Source organism: Megalobrama amblycephala, linkage group LG22 (assembly GCF_018812025.1).
Source record: "Megalobrama amblycephala isolate DHTTF-2021 linkage group LG22, ASM1881202v1, whole genome shotgun sequence".
Lineage (NCBI taxonomy): Eukaryota > Metazoa > Chordata > Actinopteri > Cypriniformes > Xenocyprididae > Megalobrama > Megalobrama amblycephala.
This window is the reverse complement of record NC_063065.1, coordinates 21,000,034-21,017,825: the sequence shown is the minus strand read 5'-3', so window position 1 is coordinate 21,017,825 and position 17,792 is coordinate 21,000,034. Positions and strand designations below refer to the sequence as shown.

Genomic DNA, 17,792 nt, shown 5'->3' with positions numbered 1-17,792 from the left:
AAGCCACTCTCCCGTTGTTCATTAAGAGGATAAAACGAGTGTGCGAATGAGAGAGGAAAGCAAAGGAGGGGATTTATTCCAGTGTCTGTACGGCCGTGCTGAGTCAGAGAGCTCTGCTACAGGGATTAGAGCTTAAAGCCACCTGAAGAAACGGCTGAGCTTTTTACTGATTACATGTCACACTCGACAATGAAAATGTTTTAACTGCAGACAGCAGGAGGGGCAACCACACAAGAAGAACAGAACACCAGCAAATACACTAATGAGGTTTTTAAGATGGTGTTCATGCACTTTTGAGCATCAAAAATTGTGTATAATAAATATACAAATTTTTATGGTAAACAGATAATTGTTTTCTTTCACATACATTACTATTCAAAAATGTAGGGTCAGTAAGATTTTTTCATGTTTTTGAAAAAAGTTGCATTTATTTGATCAAAAATACAGTAGTGTGAAATATTATTACAATTTAAAACAACATTTCTATTTTATATATATTTAAAATGTCATTTATATTACTGTGATAGCAATGTTGGATGTGCAGCATCATCATTACTCCAGTCTTCAGTGTCACATGATCCTTCAGAAATCATTCTGATATTCTAATTTGGTGCTCAAGATGCATTTTTTTTATTATTATCAATGCTGAAAACAGTTGAGCTGCTTAATATTTTTGTGGAAACCGTAATACTTTTCATTCAGGATTCTTTAATGAATAGAAAGTTTAAAAGAACAATCAATTTAATGCATTCTTTCTGAATAAAATGTTTTTTTTTTTTTTTTTTTTTTTTTTAAAAGAATCTTACTTAAACTTTTGAATTTTAAATAATTAACCATCATGTTCTGTTGATATTGACTTTTGGACACTCCAATTATGTTTAATTTTTAAATGAAACCTCTAATTCTCCAATCAAATTCTTGTAATATGGTCCTCTGATCAATCAAAAAACAATTAGACAGAAATTTTTAAGTGTGAAACATTTATATATTATACTAACAATTGGAACTTATAATTTGGGGTCTGTTTGACCCTAGAAAAAAAAAAAAAGTGATTGCAGAAAAATCCAATAAACCAAAAGCAATTGGCAGGAATGCATTTCTACAGTCATTTTGCATGTGAAAATCCATTGCAATTATTCTTTGTTTATATCTGAGGTCTCTGAGACTCCAAAATGAAGTAATGTATTTCATGGAGGTCATTGGATGCATGTTAGCAAGTTAAAATTATGTTTATAATCAGTTCTCGTGAGTGCAGGAAGTCATCAACCTGATACTTCAATGTTAAGTATGTTTTCTAAGCTATTAAAAGAGTCATGGAGTCTCTCAGACTCCCAAACAGAACATGAGGGTTAATGAAAAAAATGATCAATAATTTTGCAGTTTATATATACTGAGTTGCTCTCGTGTTACTTTAAATTATAAAAAGAACTCTTAAATAAATTGCCTAATCTAAAATAGGGCTTCTTTGTTTTAAAACAACACGTCTCAATATTCCTCCCCTCCCATCTATTTTGAGCCTGCCAGTCAGTGGATTAATATAAACACCTGTGTATGTATCTGACAGTTAATAAAAGCAGGTTTGGTGGTGAGAGGTATGCAAAGTGCACTTCTCCGGCCCGACGAATCCTCTCCAATTAAATCTAAACAATCATTCAGCAGGAGAGTTAAGAATACAAGCAGGCCGGAGTGCCAGAGGGTCTTCTGCTCTCACTGCCACCTGTCCCCACACATCAGCGCCAGCCGAAGGGCGCCAAGTCCTCCCCTCCGAAACCCCCTCACCCCGCAAGCGTTCCCTCCGGGTCTGACGGCCACACAGCTGGCCCGAACCATCAGCTTTATGGGAGCGAGCTGCCCCGATGCCAATTAGGATAACTGATAACCACAGCAGTGAGTTCTCCAGCACAGCTCTATTTATAGAGCTCTTCCTCAACGGTCTCCCTGGAAGAGATGCATTTCGCTGGGTTTTCTTTCTGTTTATGTCATCTACGCCTCATATCGGAGAAACGTGAAGCACCTTGGTTTTTAATGTAAGGGTTTGAGATGAGTGTGCTGATATGATTTAAGAGAGCATTATGTGGTTTGTGATGTTGCAGGGTAGATGGGAAAAGCATATTTCTGGTAGAAGGGCAACGTGTAATCAGATTTCGAGAGCAGAGAGGAAGAGAAAGAACGATGGGGGCTCGTCGTCACATTATAAATGAAGATTGGTTAAAGGGATAGCTTTGAAATTTTTTGTCATCATTTACTCACCCTCAAGTCGTTCCAAATCTGTACGAGTTTCTTTCTTACGTTGAACACAAAAGAAGATATTTTGAAAAATGTTGGCAACCAAAGGTAGCCATTGTAGGAAAAAAAAAATACTATGGAAATCAATGGCTACAGTCAACTGTCTGGCTACCAACATTCTTCAAAATATCTTCTTTTGTGTTTAACTTGGAACAACATGAGGGTGAGTAAATGATGAGAGAATTTTGGGTGAACTAGGACCTTAAAATCAAGGATGAAAACAGTTGTGCTGCTTAATATTTCTTTGAAAAACAGGATTTCATGATTTTTCGATAAATAAACAGTTCAAAACAACAGCATTTATTTGAAATAGAAATATTTTGTAACATTTTAAACGTATTTACTGCCAATTTTGACCAAATCTTTCTGATTAAAAGTATTAAAGGTGCCGTAGAACGTCTTTTTAAAAGATGTAATATAAGTCTAAGGTGTCCCCTGAATGTGTCTGTGAAGTTTCAGCTCAAAATACCCCATAGATTTTTTTTAAATAAATTTTTTTAACTGCCTATTTTGGGGCATCATTAAATATGAGCCGATTTAGGCTGCGGCCCCTTTAAATGCTCACGCTCCCCGCCCACAGAGCTAGTGCTTGCCTTTAACAGCATAAACAAAGTTCACACAGCTAATATAACCCTCATAATTGTTCTTTACAAAGTGTTCGTCATGCAGCATGTCTAATCGCGTAAGTATGGTATTTATTTGGATGTTTACATTTGATTCTGAATGAGTTTGATAGTGCTCCGTGGCTAAAGCTAACATTACACACTGTTGGAGAGATTTATAAAGAATGAAGTTGTGTTTATAAATTATACAGACTGCAAGTGTTTTAAAAAATGAAAATAACGATAGTATTGTCTCCGTGAATACAGTAAGAAACGATGGTAACTTTAACCACATTTAACAGTACATTAGCAACACCCTAACGAAACATTTAGAAAGACAATTTACAAATATCAGTAAAAATATCATGATATCATGGATCATGTCAGTTATTATTGCTCCATCTGCCATTTTTCGCTGTTGTCCTTGCTTGCTTACCTAGTCTGATGATTCAGCTGTGCACATCCAGACGTTCTGCCCTTGTCTAATGGCTTGAACATAAGTGCAAATATTGGGGGCGTACATATTAGTGATCCCGACTGTTACGCAACAGTCGGTGTTATGTTGAGATTCGCCTGTTCGTCGGAGGTCTTTTAAACAAATGAGATTTATATAAGAAGGAGGAAACAACGGTGTTTGAGACTCACTGTATATCTTTTCCATGTACTGAACTCTTGTTATTCAACTATGCCAAGATAAATTCAATTTTTAATTCTAGGGCACCTTTAATTTATGTTAAAAAATCTTACTGAACTCAAACTTTTAAACTGTTAGAAATTGAGTTTAGACTACAATTATGTATGTGTGAAAGTAATAACAGAAAATTGGAAATTAATCTAATTTTCCAATCACATTCTTGTGAAATGTTTCTCTGACCAATCAAAACCCAGTAGACAGAAATTATTAAGTGTGAAAAAGGGCAATGTGTAATCAGATTTTGAGAACAGAGAGGAAGAGATAGAACGATGGTGGCTCACCATCACATTATAACTTAAGATTGGTTTGGGATCTTAAAATCAGAGGTGCTTATTCTTATTAATATCAAACAGTTGTGCTGCGTAATATTTTTGTGGAAACGTGACACATTATTTTCAAGATTCTTTGATGAACAGAAAGTTCAAAATAACAGCATTTATTTGAAATTTAATTTGTAACATTGTAATAAATGCCTTTACTGTCAATTTGATGCATTCTTTCTTAGTAAAAGTATTAATTTCTTTGAAAATTTTCCCTAAACTTTTAAAATTGGAGTTTAGACTCCAATTATGTATGTCTAAAACTAATAAGAGAAAATTGGAAATTAAATCTCTAATTCTCCCATCAAATTCTTGTAATATGTTCTTCTGACCAATCAAATCGCAGTAAACAGAAATTATTTCATGTGAAAAGGTCAACTTGTAATCAGATTTTGAGAGCAGAGAGGAAGAGAAAGAACGATGGGGGCTCGCCGTCACATTATAAATGAAGATTGGTTTGGGAAAAGGACCTTAAAATCGGAGGGGCGACCGTTGAAGTGTGCGTGTGTGTGAGAGAGAGAGAGAGAGTGGATGCGGTTGAGGCGCTCTCAGAGTTTTGCTTCTTTACCCAGCATGCTCAGCCAAGATAAAGTAAATAAACAGTGCAGGGTCGAGGGCCAGGGCTCCCTCACCCTTAAAACAAAACACCACCCCCATCAAACACCCTGCCTGAGGAACAAAGAGAACAAACCAGCCGCCGGGCCCCGTTCCACTGACATCCGAGCGCTGCTGTCATCTACACTCACCACAAAGAAAAAAAACCCTTCAAGAAGCTCAGCCAAAAAATGCCAAGTCTGTGATTTATTCCCTCAAACAAGGAAGCAGCTTTCTACATTCTTCAGATACAAAGCGGGTTTAAAAACACACGCATGTTGAACTCGGACTTCGCAATTTTTGTGAAAATATAATCTGGTGAATTGAACGAGCAGTCGCGCAAGTTAAATAAAAGCATGAGATCATTGACGAAGCCTGAGAATTGCAGATCGCCGTACTTCCCAAATTGTTTGTTTTGAAAGTTCAAATATAGCTTATGATGGTTTATATAAAATAACAAATACAATGACCACAGAAGTAAACTAGTACTTATTGCATCTTCATAACCCTTTTGAACCTGCTAAATTTGACATTATGTCTTAATAACATTATCCTATAAACAAAGGCAAAAATATCGATTCTACATACTATATACATATTTTATACATTACACACAAAATATTCTATCTTTTCTATACACTACAAAAGGTTTGGGGACAGTAAGTTGTTTTTTATTTAAGAAATTAAAAATGTATTCAGCAAAAATACCTAAAATTGATGCAAAAGTGACTGTAAAGACATGGACAATGTTACAAAACATGTTTCTTGAGCAGAAAACCAGCATATTAGATTTTGATTTCTGAAGGATCATGTGACACTGAAAACTGGAGTAATGATGCTAAAAATTCATTTGACATCAAATTACATTTGAAAATGTATTAAAATAGAAAACGTTTATATTAATTGTAGTAATATTTCACTATATTACTGTGTTTACTGCATTTTTGGTCAAATAAATACAGCCCTGGTATATGCAGTCAAACCAAAAATTATTCAGACACTAGATATCATTTTTTATTTATTCTTCATACAGTGGACTACCAGTAAAATTGATAAAAAAAAATTTGGAACCAAAAATTATTTAGACACTTTGACCTGACCATGTTTTGCTTCTGATATAATTAAGATTATTTTTTTTTTCTGACACAGTTTAACTCTGAGATCTTGTCATATTTTATTACCATTTTTTTAAACTATAGTGAATAAACTGTATTAATGAATGAAATGTTAATCGTGTCTGAATAAATTTTAGTTTGACTGTATATATACAAATCTAAACCTAAAGAAAGCGTTTCTTAACTTTCATCAACTTCGCTACAACACATTAACCACACTTAAAGGTCAGTTTCGCCAAACACTTAATTAAACTTAACAATGAAACATTTCTGAAGGACAAAAAACCCTTAAGAAGTGTCAATGGACATTCTCGGTGCAACTGGTTTGTAATCCATGCCTGTACCAGCAACATAACTCTGACAGCTGCAGGCCGAGCTGAATGCCTGCGAGGCCTCGACGATCGTATTAAAAAAAGAAACAATTACTCTGAACTCTGAGTTCCTCGAAGCTGGACGGTGTACCCAAACAGACCCCTTTTCTGTGTATTTTTCTAAACTTTGCCGCAATATTTGCCTGTGTTTGCATTTACAAGACATCACTTACCCTTCCGAATCTGTTGGCGTAAGATCCTGTGAGCAAGGAATGGAAAACGATGATTGTTTCATCCAAGTCCCAAATGAACACGCGCTGAGAAAAGAAAGAGCAAAATCAATGGCTCACTCAGCATGCAAGATGATCTGATTGTCAATAAGAAGGGTGCATAGATTCATGTGCCCGATTGTCAATAAGAAGGGTGCATAGATTCATGTGCCCTGGGATTGGTGGATATACAGCACTGATGGTCACCATAGCACCCCGCGACTGCGGGAAGAACCACCAGCGGACCATCCATCCCCTGCCCCTGATGCATTAACACAATCAATACCAACAAACTAATTAACTAGATTTGTTAACATGCTATGATGTCAACTCGCTAATGGGGCCGAAACCTTCTTGAGATTCAGGTTATGTTAATGAAAAGAAAATATAAATCATGCACTTCTACAGATTTTTTTTTTTTTTTTTGATTCAAAATCAAACTGAACTCTAATTTTGAGTTCTAATGCACAACCAAATGCTGACAACTTTCAGAACTCTGCTCGTTCTAAAAATGCAAGAAAATTGTTTACAAGAGATTTGAAATGATCTGGTTTTTCTCTGGTCTTCGTGTCCAAACATGTGACGTGCACACTAAATAAACTGACAGAAAGCCTATTAAGGCGTTTGCATGCAAAGCGAAGCATGCAAAACAAAGCTTTCACCAAAAAAACTCTGTTTAGGGCATTTACATGTTGTAACATGTAAGATTGAGCATGTAAACGCACTCAGTGTCACTCTTTAAACGTGTCGATGCATTGTTTTTAAGGTAAAGCAGAACAGACACTTCTAGATTATCAAAAAAAGTTTCGGGATAGTAATTAATTCCATCACTGCCATTCCAGTCAGATGCACTGAGAGAGCGGCAGTGGTCCAATACCTCAAGGTCAGAGTCAGGAGGTGGGGATGGGTTATTGTTCCTCCTTCCCCGGCCACGTGACTTTCCATCCGAAGCTCGGCGCAATCGATCTGAATCTGAATCTTTAATGGGGGTTGATGGACTGTGGATTGTACTGTACTCTCCTGCAGGAAAAAAGAAAGGCAAAAGTATATCAAAAGAGGAAAATAAAAAAGGCTTTCACCTTCACATTGTGGCTGGATCCGTTTACCTCATCTAGTGCTCAGTGCTGTAGCTGCTGCCCACATGCTCTAATATCATGCTGTTTATCTGATCTGCTTATACCCTAGATACCATTTAAGCTTTAGTAATGGCAATGGGGGTGTTATGCACTATATCATCCTTTCTTAATTACACGACAAGGCAAATGTAAGAAAACTTTGGGTTTACAAGCTTTGAATGAATGAAATACTGTATATATTATAATAGCTCGGTCCACGACTTTGATTGGCTGAGCATCGTTTCAAAAGTATAGATATATAGACCAACGACAATGGAATGTTGCATCGTTTGTATCTGATTGTCTGCGTTTGCAGCATGTGCGCTGCTTAGAAACGCATGCTTTGGTTTCTTTACAAACTATTTTCAGCAATATTGTATCAAGCATGTAAGTTATGTGATTTCAACGTCTTGTTTGTTAATCTGATAATTATTTTCACATTGTGGCTGATAATTGCGACCCTGGACCACAAAAGCAGTCATAAGTTGCACAGGTATATTTGTAGCAATAGCCAACAATACATTGTATGGGTCAAAATTATCCCAAAAATCATTAGGATATTAAGTAAAGATCATGTTCCATGAATATATTTTGTAAAATCCGTACTATAAATACATCAAAAGTTTATTTTTATGAGTGGATATGCATTGCTAAGGACTTTATTTGGACAACTTTAAAGGTGATTTTCTCAATATTTTGATTTTTTTGCACCCTCAGATTCCAGATCTTCAGCCAAATATTGTCCTATCAAACCATACATCAATGGAAAGCTTATTTTTTCAACTTTCAGATGATGTATAAATCTCAATTTCAAAAAAAAAAAATGACCCTTATGACTGGTTTTGTGGTCCATGGTCACAATTAATAAAATATATTAATAAAAATAGCAGATAGATATAAGAAATACTCTAATATTAGACATTAATATTAATATTATAAGGGTTTTTTCAAAATATATAAATATATTATATAAAATTATAATGCATATAACAACATTATTTGAAGTAACTGAAAATGACTACATTATATTAATAACTTTATACATTTATATTTTATAAAAATACAATTTATTATAAATATAAAATATATAATATGAATAAAGGATGTTCATTTTGAAAATTGCTAAAGATTTGCTAAAATTTGCTAAAGATTTGTATTAAATCTAAAATTAATATTTCTATACTTTATAATAATAAAAATGTAAAAATTATCTTAATAATTTTATACATTTATATTTCAAATAAATATACATTTTATATTTTTATGAAATATAAATGTATAAAATTATTTAGATAATTTTTAAAGTTTTTTTTTTTATCCCTTAGATGACAGCACAGGTAATCTACATGTAATCACAACAATACTGATATTCAGAACAGAAAATGAACAATTAAATAAATAATAATAAGCTACAGAAGTGTCATATGGTCAGAAAAAAAAAAAAGTGCTGGCAATTTCCTAAAACACAATGTGTAATTCAAATATGGGTAAAATTCCTATGGAAAATCAACATGGAAAATTCCTTTTTTTTTTTTTTTTTTTTTTTTTTTTTTTTTTTTAAGAGTACACCACCAGTGTTTAGTATTGCAAAATCAGCCAATCACATCCTGTCTTTGCAGCAACTTTAAGGACTTTTTGTTATTATTCCCTACCCTTTCCCCCCCAAACTAAACGCTCTTACCTGCCGGTTGCTCTGAGAGGGCCTGGCTGGTGATCCCTGATGGAGGTTCCTGTAGGGTGTAGGTGGCAGTGGTGGAGGGTGTGGTGGGGCTGGTGTTATTACTGGTCATGTATGGAGAGGTGTAGGGGCTACTGTTGTAATACTGCGCATACTGACTCTGGCCAAAAGCTGGGTAGGAGGGGTAGTCCTGCAGAAAGACATCAAGGCGGTAATGTGAGATAGCAGCACACAATGCTGCTACTTTACAGCGCAGATTCCAAAACGTAAATGTGAACATATGTCTCCTGTGTGCTACATCTGGACAGAGATCTGTCTTCACTTTTTTTTTCTTTTTTCCTCCGCTCGTGGCATAATTCATACGCGAAAAGAGCAAGAGGTAATCCTTGCGTACAGTGGTCGAGACATTTAGAGTGATTCATATCATGTGAGTAATATGCGAGCGTACACATGTTCTATAAAGACTTACAGGAGGAAGGAAAAAAGCACTGAGTGCATGTGCCAAATGGAGGAAATACAATTTCAACGTGTGCTACAGACTTAGATAGTCAGAGATAGAAATTCAATTACAGCTACCTGTTGTGTACTATTGAATCCAGTTGAGTTCGTGAGGGAATTGCTTCCAGCGTACAGCCCTGAAGTTGTTGTAAAACTGCCTCCTACGAGAGAAAGAGACAAAACGGTGAGCAATCACAATGCAAAACACAGAAAGATTGAATTGAATGAGGCTTTGGCTACGTCGACATTAATCAGGATACATTTGAAAACAGTGTTTTCATTTTAAAACGCTCTCCGTACAACACTCGCGTTTTCCAAAAGTTTCTCGTCCATACTGAAACATGGGAAAACACTTAAATCATCTTACTGCCCATGCATAAAACATTATAAAAGCTCACTGACATGATACAAAGAGACCAGACATATTAAAATTCTCTATTCTTCTGGCACAATCATTTTATTAGCAAAATATCCCACCAGTTACTGGTGCGTCCAGATCGCACTCGATCGCCTTATGGTCTAAAATGCAATTGTTCTCAAGTTTTGCCGCAGGACAGCAACTGGCAGTAAATTGTCTGCCATCTTTGCAGGAATGTCATATGAAGATTGTACGAAGTAACATTTATCTTTAGCAACACTATGAAATGGAATATAACATAGCTGAGACATACTGGTATAAGCATATGGGTACAATATATGCCACATGACTAAGCATGTGTCTGTTTTTTAATATCGCTGTTTTGCACAATCCACACTACAACGTGAAAATGGCATTTCAAAGTTATCCACTTGGGACACCATCTTTAAAAAAGCATATTTGTCCTTTTGCAGGATAAAAACGCTGCCTTAGTGCGGAGAGCCAAAACATAGAGATAATTATGCTTTTCAAATGTATCCAGATTAGTGTAGACACAGCCTTTGTTTGCATCTGATGTAAGAGATATAATTCTAAGGGCGATAAATGTAACATAACCTTCAAAATAAATGACATTTTTAAATTGTAGATGGGGGCTGAGCCAAGCATGACCTAAACTACCTCAAAGGCATTTAAGACAAAGCCTTGCAGGTACTATAGGGGCATGAGGGGTTGTGTGTGTGTGTGTATCTGTGTGTGTGTGTGTGTGTGTGTGTGTGTGTGTGTGTGTGTGTGTGTGTGTGTGTGTGTGTATCTGTGTGTGTGTGTGTGTGTGTGTTGGTGGGTGGGATATAACAGTGGCTCTATCTTTTCTCTCTCCATATCAGTGATTGGATCTTGGCTTGGTCGGAAAGAAAGAGGAAAGGGGGTTGGGTCTATTATTTCATCCATCGCTACCTTTACAATGACAGACATAGTGCCACTGTTGTGAATGTGGGGGAGGGAGATGGGAGGTCTTTTTTACCTGACATCCTGCCTCAATGAATATGCATATCTGTCTTCTTTTCAAGCTGCTCAAAGAAGCACCTTCTGGGTAATTAAATCTCTCTATGGAGAGATAGCATCTAATGACTTAATAACATACATGACATGAGTTATATGGGCCGGGACAGCCTGGAGGTACGTCGTGTTTCAAGGTGCTTCTTGGAGTCAAACTTCTCAAATCACATTGAAATTGAAAAAAAAAAAAAACTGGTGTAGAGGAATATTCTGGGTTCAGAACAAGCTCAAACAACAGAAAATTATTTAGAATAGTCCCTTTGTGTTACAGTGAGGCAGGTACAGTGGAAGTGAATAGGGCCAGTTTGTAAACATTAAAATACTTACTGTTTCAATAGTATAGCCACCAGATGCAAATAATATTAACATGATTAACATGTCTTAACATGATTTTTAAAATCATTTTATTTTAGTATTATTTATATTTATTTTTATATTTATTTATATTTATATTTATTTATATACTGATTTATATATATATATATATATATATATATATATATATATATATATATATATATATATATATATATATATATATATATATATATATAGCTATATGATTTTGCAATTTTTATGAGTTTAACTTTATTTTAATTACGTTTTAGTTTAGTAATTTTAGTATTTTAGCATTTTATTTTAGTATTATTTATATACTGATTTAATATTTATAAATAATTTGAATTAGCTTTTATTTTTATAATTTCAGTTTTCATTATATATATATATATATATATATATATATATATATATATATATATATATATATATAGCTATATGATTTTGCCATTTTTATGAGTTTAACTTTATTTTAATTACATTTTAGTTTTAGTAATTTTAGTAATTCAAATTAAACTTATTTTATTACATTTTCAAAGGCAACATTTCTAATTTTCAATTTTTTTTAAGTTTGTTTTTCATATATTTATATTTTATTTTATTTCAGGTTTATTTCAATTAATGAAAACAATTTGTAATAATGTTAGTTTTATTTAACTATAATAACTCTATTGTAGAAATGATGAGAAATCTTGAAAATCCTCCAAAAATGGGCGCCTTTCACCTCCATTGTAAGTGCCTCACTGTAACCTCAAATTAGCTTTTTTAAAGAAAATGAAGGACAATTAATTTTTTTTTTTTTCTTGTGGTAATCAACATTTAGCCCCAAATGCTGTAGACTGAGCTCATCATGTATTGAACCCGGAATATTCCTTTTAATAAATTTTAGCACATTTTCCTAGATGTTTTCTTTTGCTAACTAACATAACATGGTAACTGGACATTTGTTCGGCAGAAAAACAGAAGCAAAGTCTTTCATCTTCTTGTCTTCTGGAAAATGAGGGGTGGGGTAGAGGGGGGGGGGCTTCAGACTGAAACAAACATACAACAGATTTACTTGTGGACTACTGTCTGGCTTAACTTGCAAGTTTGTTTCTTTTACTTTTTTTTTTTTTTAACTCTTGTTTTCTGTTAAAGAACAGCAAGAGGTGCTCTAAAAGCTGTGACTTCCTCTCCAGACATGGACCATCAATTAAAGTGAGACGCATCAAACTCCCATTGCACAACAAATTAGCTAAATCCACAGTTCAAAAAGTCATAAAAGCCAGGACTTGTAGGAAAGCAGTTGACTCCAGAAAGAGTCCGGAGCCACATAAAAGCCAAGCAAGACCCCCTCCGGTCCCAAAAGAATGACTCCATGCTGGGGAGAGGCCTGGTTTTTCCCAGGGGCAAAAAAACTCCCCCATTCCTCCCCCCCTTCTTTGCTCTGTCTTGCTCCAGTTAGTTCACTCAAGACGAGACACTGGCTCTCCTTATGGCCACTCCAATTGGGAGTCCATTTGCTGTGCTTGATCAGTCCTCTTGCCATGGGCTATGTCTATCATCAGTGCACAATATTTGTAGCAGAAGTTTTGTAGGCCTCTCTAGGGAGCAAGCGATCAAGTCCAGATGGGCTTCTTTAAAAAGCAGTCTGCTGCTCCTCTCACACGGTGTGCAGAATGGAGGGAGGCCCAATTGTTGCTGTAATTATCATCTACTCTTAGTGAAAATCAGTGAGAGAAGCCCCTCTCTGGCTCTACTATTCAGTCGTTATGTTTATGGACAAGGAAGCAAAGCTCAAACAGGTGTGAAATGCTGTCAAGAAGATTCAAAATTCATTGGCATAGAGTGCATTAAATTTCAGCTAAATGACAGAAAACTATTATTTCTTTACTAATTAAAGCTCATGCTTGGATGTTTCATTTATTTATATTATATACTATATCTTTAATAGTCAGAGTGTTAAAATTCCCATATTCTCTCAATATTTTGTGATATTTATGATAATCCCACAATGTGTGATGACTCCAGACCTCATCATTTTAAAGCCAGGAAGGTTCTTCTGTGTTACATTTCTGGATCGTGATCAGAGGAAGCCAGAGCCGTTCCATTAGACATGAAAGAGCACTGTAAAAAACATTAATTTAATTGTATTCCCTCTGACAGCTGGGTACAGGCTCGCTCTACTAGGGTTATGGGACAGCAGTTGGTATCGTATAGATGGGGGGGTCTACATTTGGCTACCGTGTTGAGTCTCATCCTCTGAGTCCAGACCTGCCTAATCGATGAGGCACAGAGAGGAAGCCAATAGAGACAGACTGGCCTGGTTAATGGTCATCTGTCATCTGCTTCTGCAGTTAGTGGCTAATGTGTTTATGGCTGCATGGGCTTTGAAAGGAAGACTGAAGGCACCTCAGTTTCTGACTTACAATAAACTCAATGCAGTGTCGTTGTGAGACGATATTTTATGCAAAAAATTAAAATTATGTTATTATTCATTCACCATCATGTAATTCCAAACCTGCATGCTGTTATTTTTGGTGAAAAAAAAAAAAGAATTTTGACAGACATGGTCTTATTTTTTTGGAAAAGAGCTGCACCAAGATGATCATAGGCTTGGAATGAGATGAGGGAGAATAAATGATGGGATAATTTTCATTTTTGAGTGAACTATTCATTTGAGGACTATTCATACCAAATATAAACATAAGTCATTCATAACAAAATTTTAAAATGAAACAATACATCTCTACAGTCCAAAATATCCTATTGAGATGAGGATTCAAGGCCTTTTATTTGACAACTAGGTTGATTTTTTATCATTCGGATGCTAAACAAGATCTTAAATTATTCCAAAACATGTCTCAAATTTGGTATCAGACACAGTGAACAGATTGGATGCATACTTTGGATTCTATACTTTCATGACATTTAGTCTCATTGGACTTGAACGGTGTGAACAGGCCTTTAAAGTTCTGCGGTTGGAACAGGGCAACACTTACAACCCTGGTGTTGAAGCAGCATCAGCAGAAACCAAAAGTTTCTACTTATGAGGCATGGAAAAGAAGCTTCCACAGACCACATATGTCACATTATTTATTGTGAGATGCTCTGGAGAGATTTCAAAAACGTGGAGATGTTTCTACTGTCACACATTATTTGGAGATTAGAGAGCTCAAACCAGCGCTAACTGTTGGAGGCTCGAAGGAAAACACTAGAGGGAGAAAGATGGGAGAAATAGAACGAAAGAAAAAGACTGTTGGCTTTGGAGCTGGGACAATATTTTAGAAAAAATTACTGGGTGGCAGGCAATTTGCCTTATGCACGTTTAATTCCCAGTACGCAAGTGTGACTTCCATGAACTGACCTCAAAGACGAGAGTCCCGGGTGTTCCTTTTTAAGCAAACATACTTGAGAACGTACACGGCTTAGCGCGAAGGAGAAAAAGATTGGTCTTAAAAAGGAAAAAGGGATTTTTTCCATCTGTGTTGTTTCTCTTCAGGCCTAATGCAAAAAAGACTGTGTCCAACTACAACCCAATAGAACCATCTGCTCGGGGATGTTATGAATTGGTCCGTGTCTGCCATTAATTGTGTCCTCTTTTGAAGGGGGCCTGAGAGGAATCACGGCTCTATTTTGTCACTCCACCGGCAAGAGCAGAAAAGGAAAAGAAAAGAGGGTGATCCTGACCTTGCATCTGGTAACTGTAGGGTGCTTGTCCCGTCTGAGGCGTGGAGAAGCTGGAACTGTAGCTGAGGAAGCCGCTCTGGCCTGGAGACTGGGCCTGGGTCAGTCCGCCCTCTGTCTTGATGCCTGCCCACAATGGACCTAAATCAGTTAGTGACACCAGAGCAATATGATGCACAATCCTCAGTGTTACTCCTTCCACGTCAGTCAAGAATAAAAGATAACGGTGGCTTGTTTCGCACTGGGCCATGGTTCAAGCAACCTTTGTATTGAAGTGTTTGCGCCAAACTCAGCACAGATTTCCAAGAATTTGCTGGTCAGAGTTAAAACAAACCTGTTTTTTGATTAGATTGAATCAGGCCCAATGCAGGTTTGCGATTTGCTTCCACTCAAACAAACACGTGAACTCTCGGGAGCACATTCGAGATTGTTCTACCTAAACAACATTATCTGTGCGCATATTTTCGCAAAGGTTTCACAGCGTTCAAACCCTTGGAAAAACATTTCTAGCTCAAGTTGGGCTCAGTGTGTACACGATGAAATCTGAAATCTTTATATCTCCCATATCTGTCGAACTAGCATGAAATTAGCAACTGTCAGGAGGAGTTACTGAGTCTGCAAACGCAAAACAAAAGGTCAGCAGAGTCCCAAGTTTCGACTGAAGGTGGGAAAAGGAGCTACTAAGGGCTGAGGTAAGCGTTAGCCTAATCTTAGTGATCAGCACATTGTTAGCTAAGTTTTAGGATTAATCTTAAAGCTACATGCTAAGTATTGGGCTAAATTATACAAAAATTTTGCTGTCTCATTTTATGACTTTCAGTTTAATTAAATGCATCAAAAGAACCAAGAAACATCATAATTTTCACCAAAAGGAGGAAATATCTGAAAAGTGAGATATGCGTTATAAACCTGCTAATGAAAATGTATTAGGCAATGTAATGTTTGCCCAGTAGGCTAGATACAATTGATTAAAAAAAAAAAAAAAAAAAGTTTATAAAGATGTTCAAATTTCCTTCACTGTCTGTAAATAAATATATGAATGAATTAAAATAAATGTAAAAAATTCTGAAACATTAGCATACTTTTTAAACAAGATTCCATAGTAATGTATTGTATTTTTTGTTCAGTAGTAAATATTAATTTGGTTGCACTTTATTTTACAATACATGCACTTACATGTACTTACAGTGTACTTACCTAAGGAAATACTGTGTGATATAACGTAACTACAGGGGTTAAGGTTAGGTTTAGAGGTAGGTTCATGGTTATTACATAGTTATTACCCAGTTATTACTGTAATATGTACATGAGGAAAATGACTGTAAAATAAAGTGCTACCATTAATTTAGTTACTATAGTATTATGACAGGAAAAACAGAAATGTTTTGTAAGGTTGGGAGTTCATTTGCTTGAGTGAAAAGCAAAGCACAACCTGGATTACAAAGCTTTATAGCTTAGAAAAGAATGAACTGAATCAGTTACCATAGGCTGGAATCCCATAGGGCTGGCCTGGCTGAGGGTACGTGCCATAGGCAGCAGCCTGCTGCATTCCTGTGGTGTATTGCGTCTGTCCGTACGCGGCCATATTTTGGGCGGAAGGAGTCGGAAGAATGTGTGGATAGGGTCTGCTATTTGAGAGCAAAGTAAGAGAAAAGGGAGACATGTAGTTTTACCCAAAAGCCCATATCGTGAAATTTGCTCAAAGACAAATTCCCTGTGATTCTGCTACTTAATCATAAATATTTGGCCAAGCCGTGAAACGGAGAAAAATCTAGCCATTAAGCAGCTGATATACATTGCGAAAGGAAAATAAATCACGAGGGAAATTTTTGCAAGATAATAATTACAACAGATTTTGGAGTATGCAAGCTGCAGACATCAATGAAAACAAAGCGGCCGGAGAGTCCAGAATCTGGCAGAAGGATCTAATTAAAGGCCCAAATGAAGTTGGATGCTGCTTATTTTTTAAAGAAAAATAAAAGAAGCCTTACTTGGAAGGGTAAATCTGGGGAGAGAACTGGTGAGTTTGTCTTGGGCTGAAGCCACTGGTTCCAATGGCTGTGGAGAGTTGAAAAGAAAAGAGGCAAGCACATATTCAAACATTAAAAAATAAGGTAAATATTATTCTTTGCCAACAGAACTTCTGGAATCCAAGGAAACAGTAATTACATTGCATTACACTATTTATTTCACTAACCTTATTTTAGGCTGATAAATTAAGAGCAATAATGAAGGAAAATAATCAGGTAATATGGGAGCGTTTTTCTGCTGACTTGTATACATAAAAACCTACACAGGATGGAAAGGTCTCTACAAACACGCACACACACGGAGCTGGGAATGATGTATAGCCGTGCACGCTCGAGGGTTTAAAGTGGACTGCACAATGAGAAATCAGCAGGCCTGATTACAGGTAAGTAGTACACATAAGGAGCCTTCATTAGACACATATCGGCTCTGTGGTTCCCAGCCCTTAATGACGGTGCGGAGGGCCATTCACTTAACTCACACAAACACTTCAGAGCAACATGAGATCTTTTGATGTGCCAGTGAATGCGTGGCTTAATTCTGGGAACTTGCGCTCAAATTGTAGTGCCCTTAAAAGGTACCTTTCATGAAAAAAAAAAATGAAAAAAAAAAAAAAGATATATATGTTTTTTTTTTTTTAAGTATAACTTTATATAAATATAGGATTTCAAATAATTAAATAATTTATTATTACTACTATATAATATAATATAATAATTGTATATTATGCTTAATTTAATACTATATATATATATATATATATATATATATACATATATATATTATACTAAAATACAAATAAATATACATAAAAATAAATTGTATGTAAATGTTCTCAATAAATTATTTTTGTAATTAGTGTT

General features: G+C 35.7%; 1 protein-coding gene across 11 annotated transcripts in view; it reads right to left on the bottom strand.

Moving 5' to 3' along the window:
• eya1 (EYA transcriptional coactivator and phosphatase 1) overlaps positions 1-17,792 on the bottom strand; it is a 137,201-nt gene that overhangs the window by 21,328 nt on the left and 98,081 nt on the right. For 7 of the 11 annotated variants that reach the window (XM_048174188.1, XM_048174192.1, XM_048174189.1 and 4 more), the window contains 7 exons: positions 16,893-16,959; positions 16,384-16,529; positions 14,905-15,042; positions 9,561-9,643; positions 8,988-9,174; positions 7,069-7,211; positions 6,156-6,239 (listed from right to left, as the gene is read on the bottom strand). In XM_048174188.1, the coding sequence (XP_048030145.1) occupies positions 6,156-6,239; positions 7,069-7,211; positions 8,988-9,174; positions 9,561-9,643; positions 14,905-15,042; positions 16,384-16,529; positions 16,893-16,959 (848 nt within the window). The remainder of the gene's footprint in view (positions 1-6,155; positions 6,240-7,068; positions 7,212-8,987; positions 9,175-9,560; positions 9,644-14,904; positions 15,043-16,383; positions 16,530-16,892; positions 16,960-17,792) is intronic. The other 4 variants (XM_048174195.1, XM_048174197.1, XM_048174198.1 and 1 more) reach the window with 3 other exon arrangements.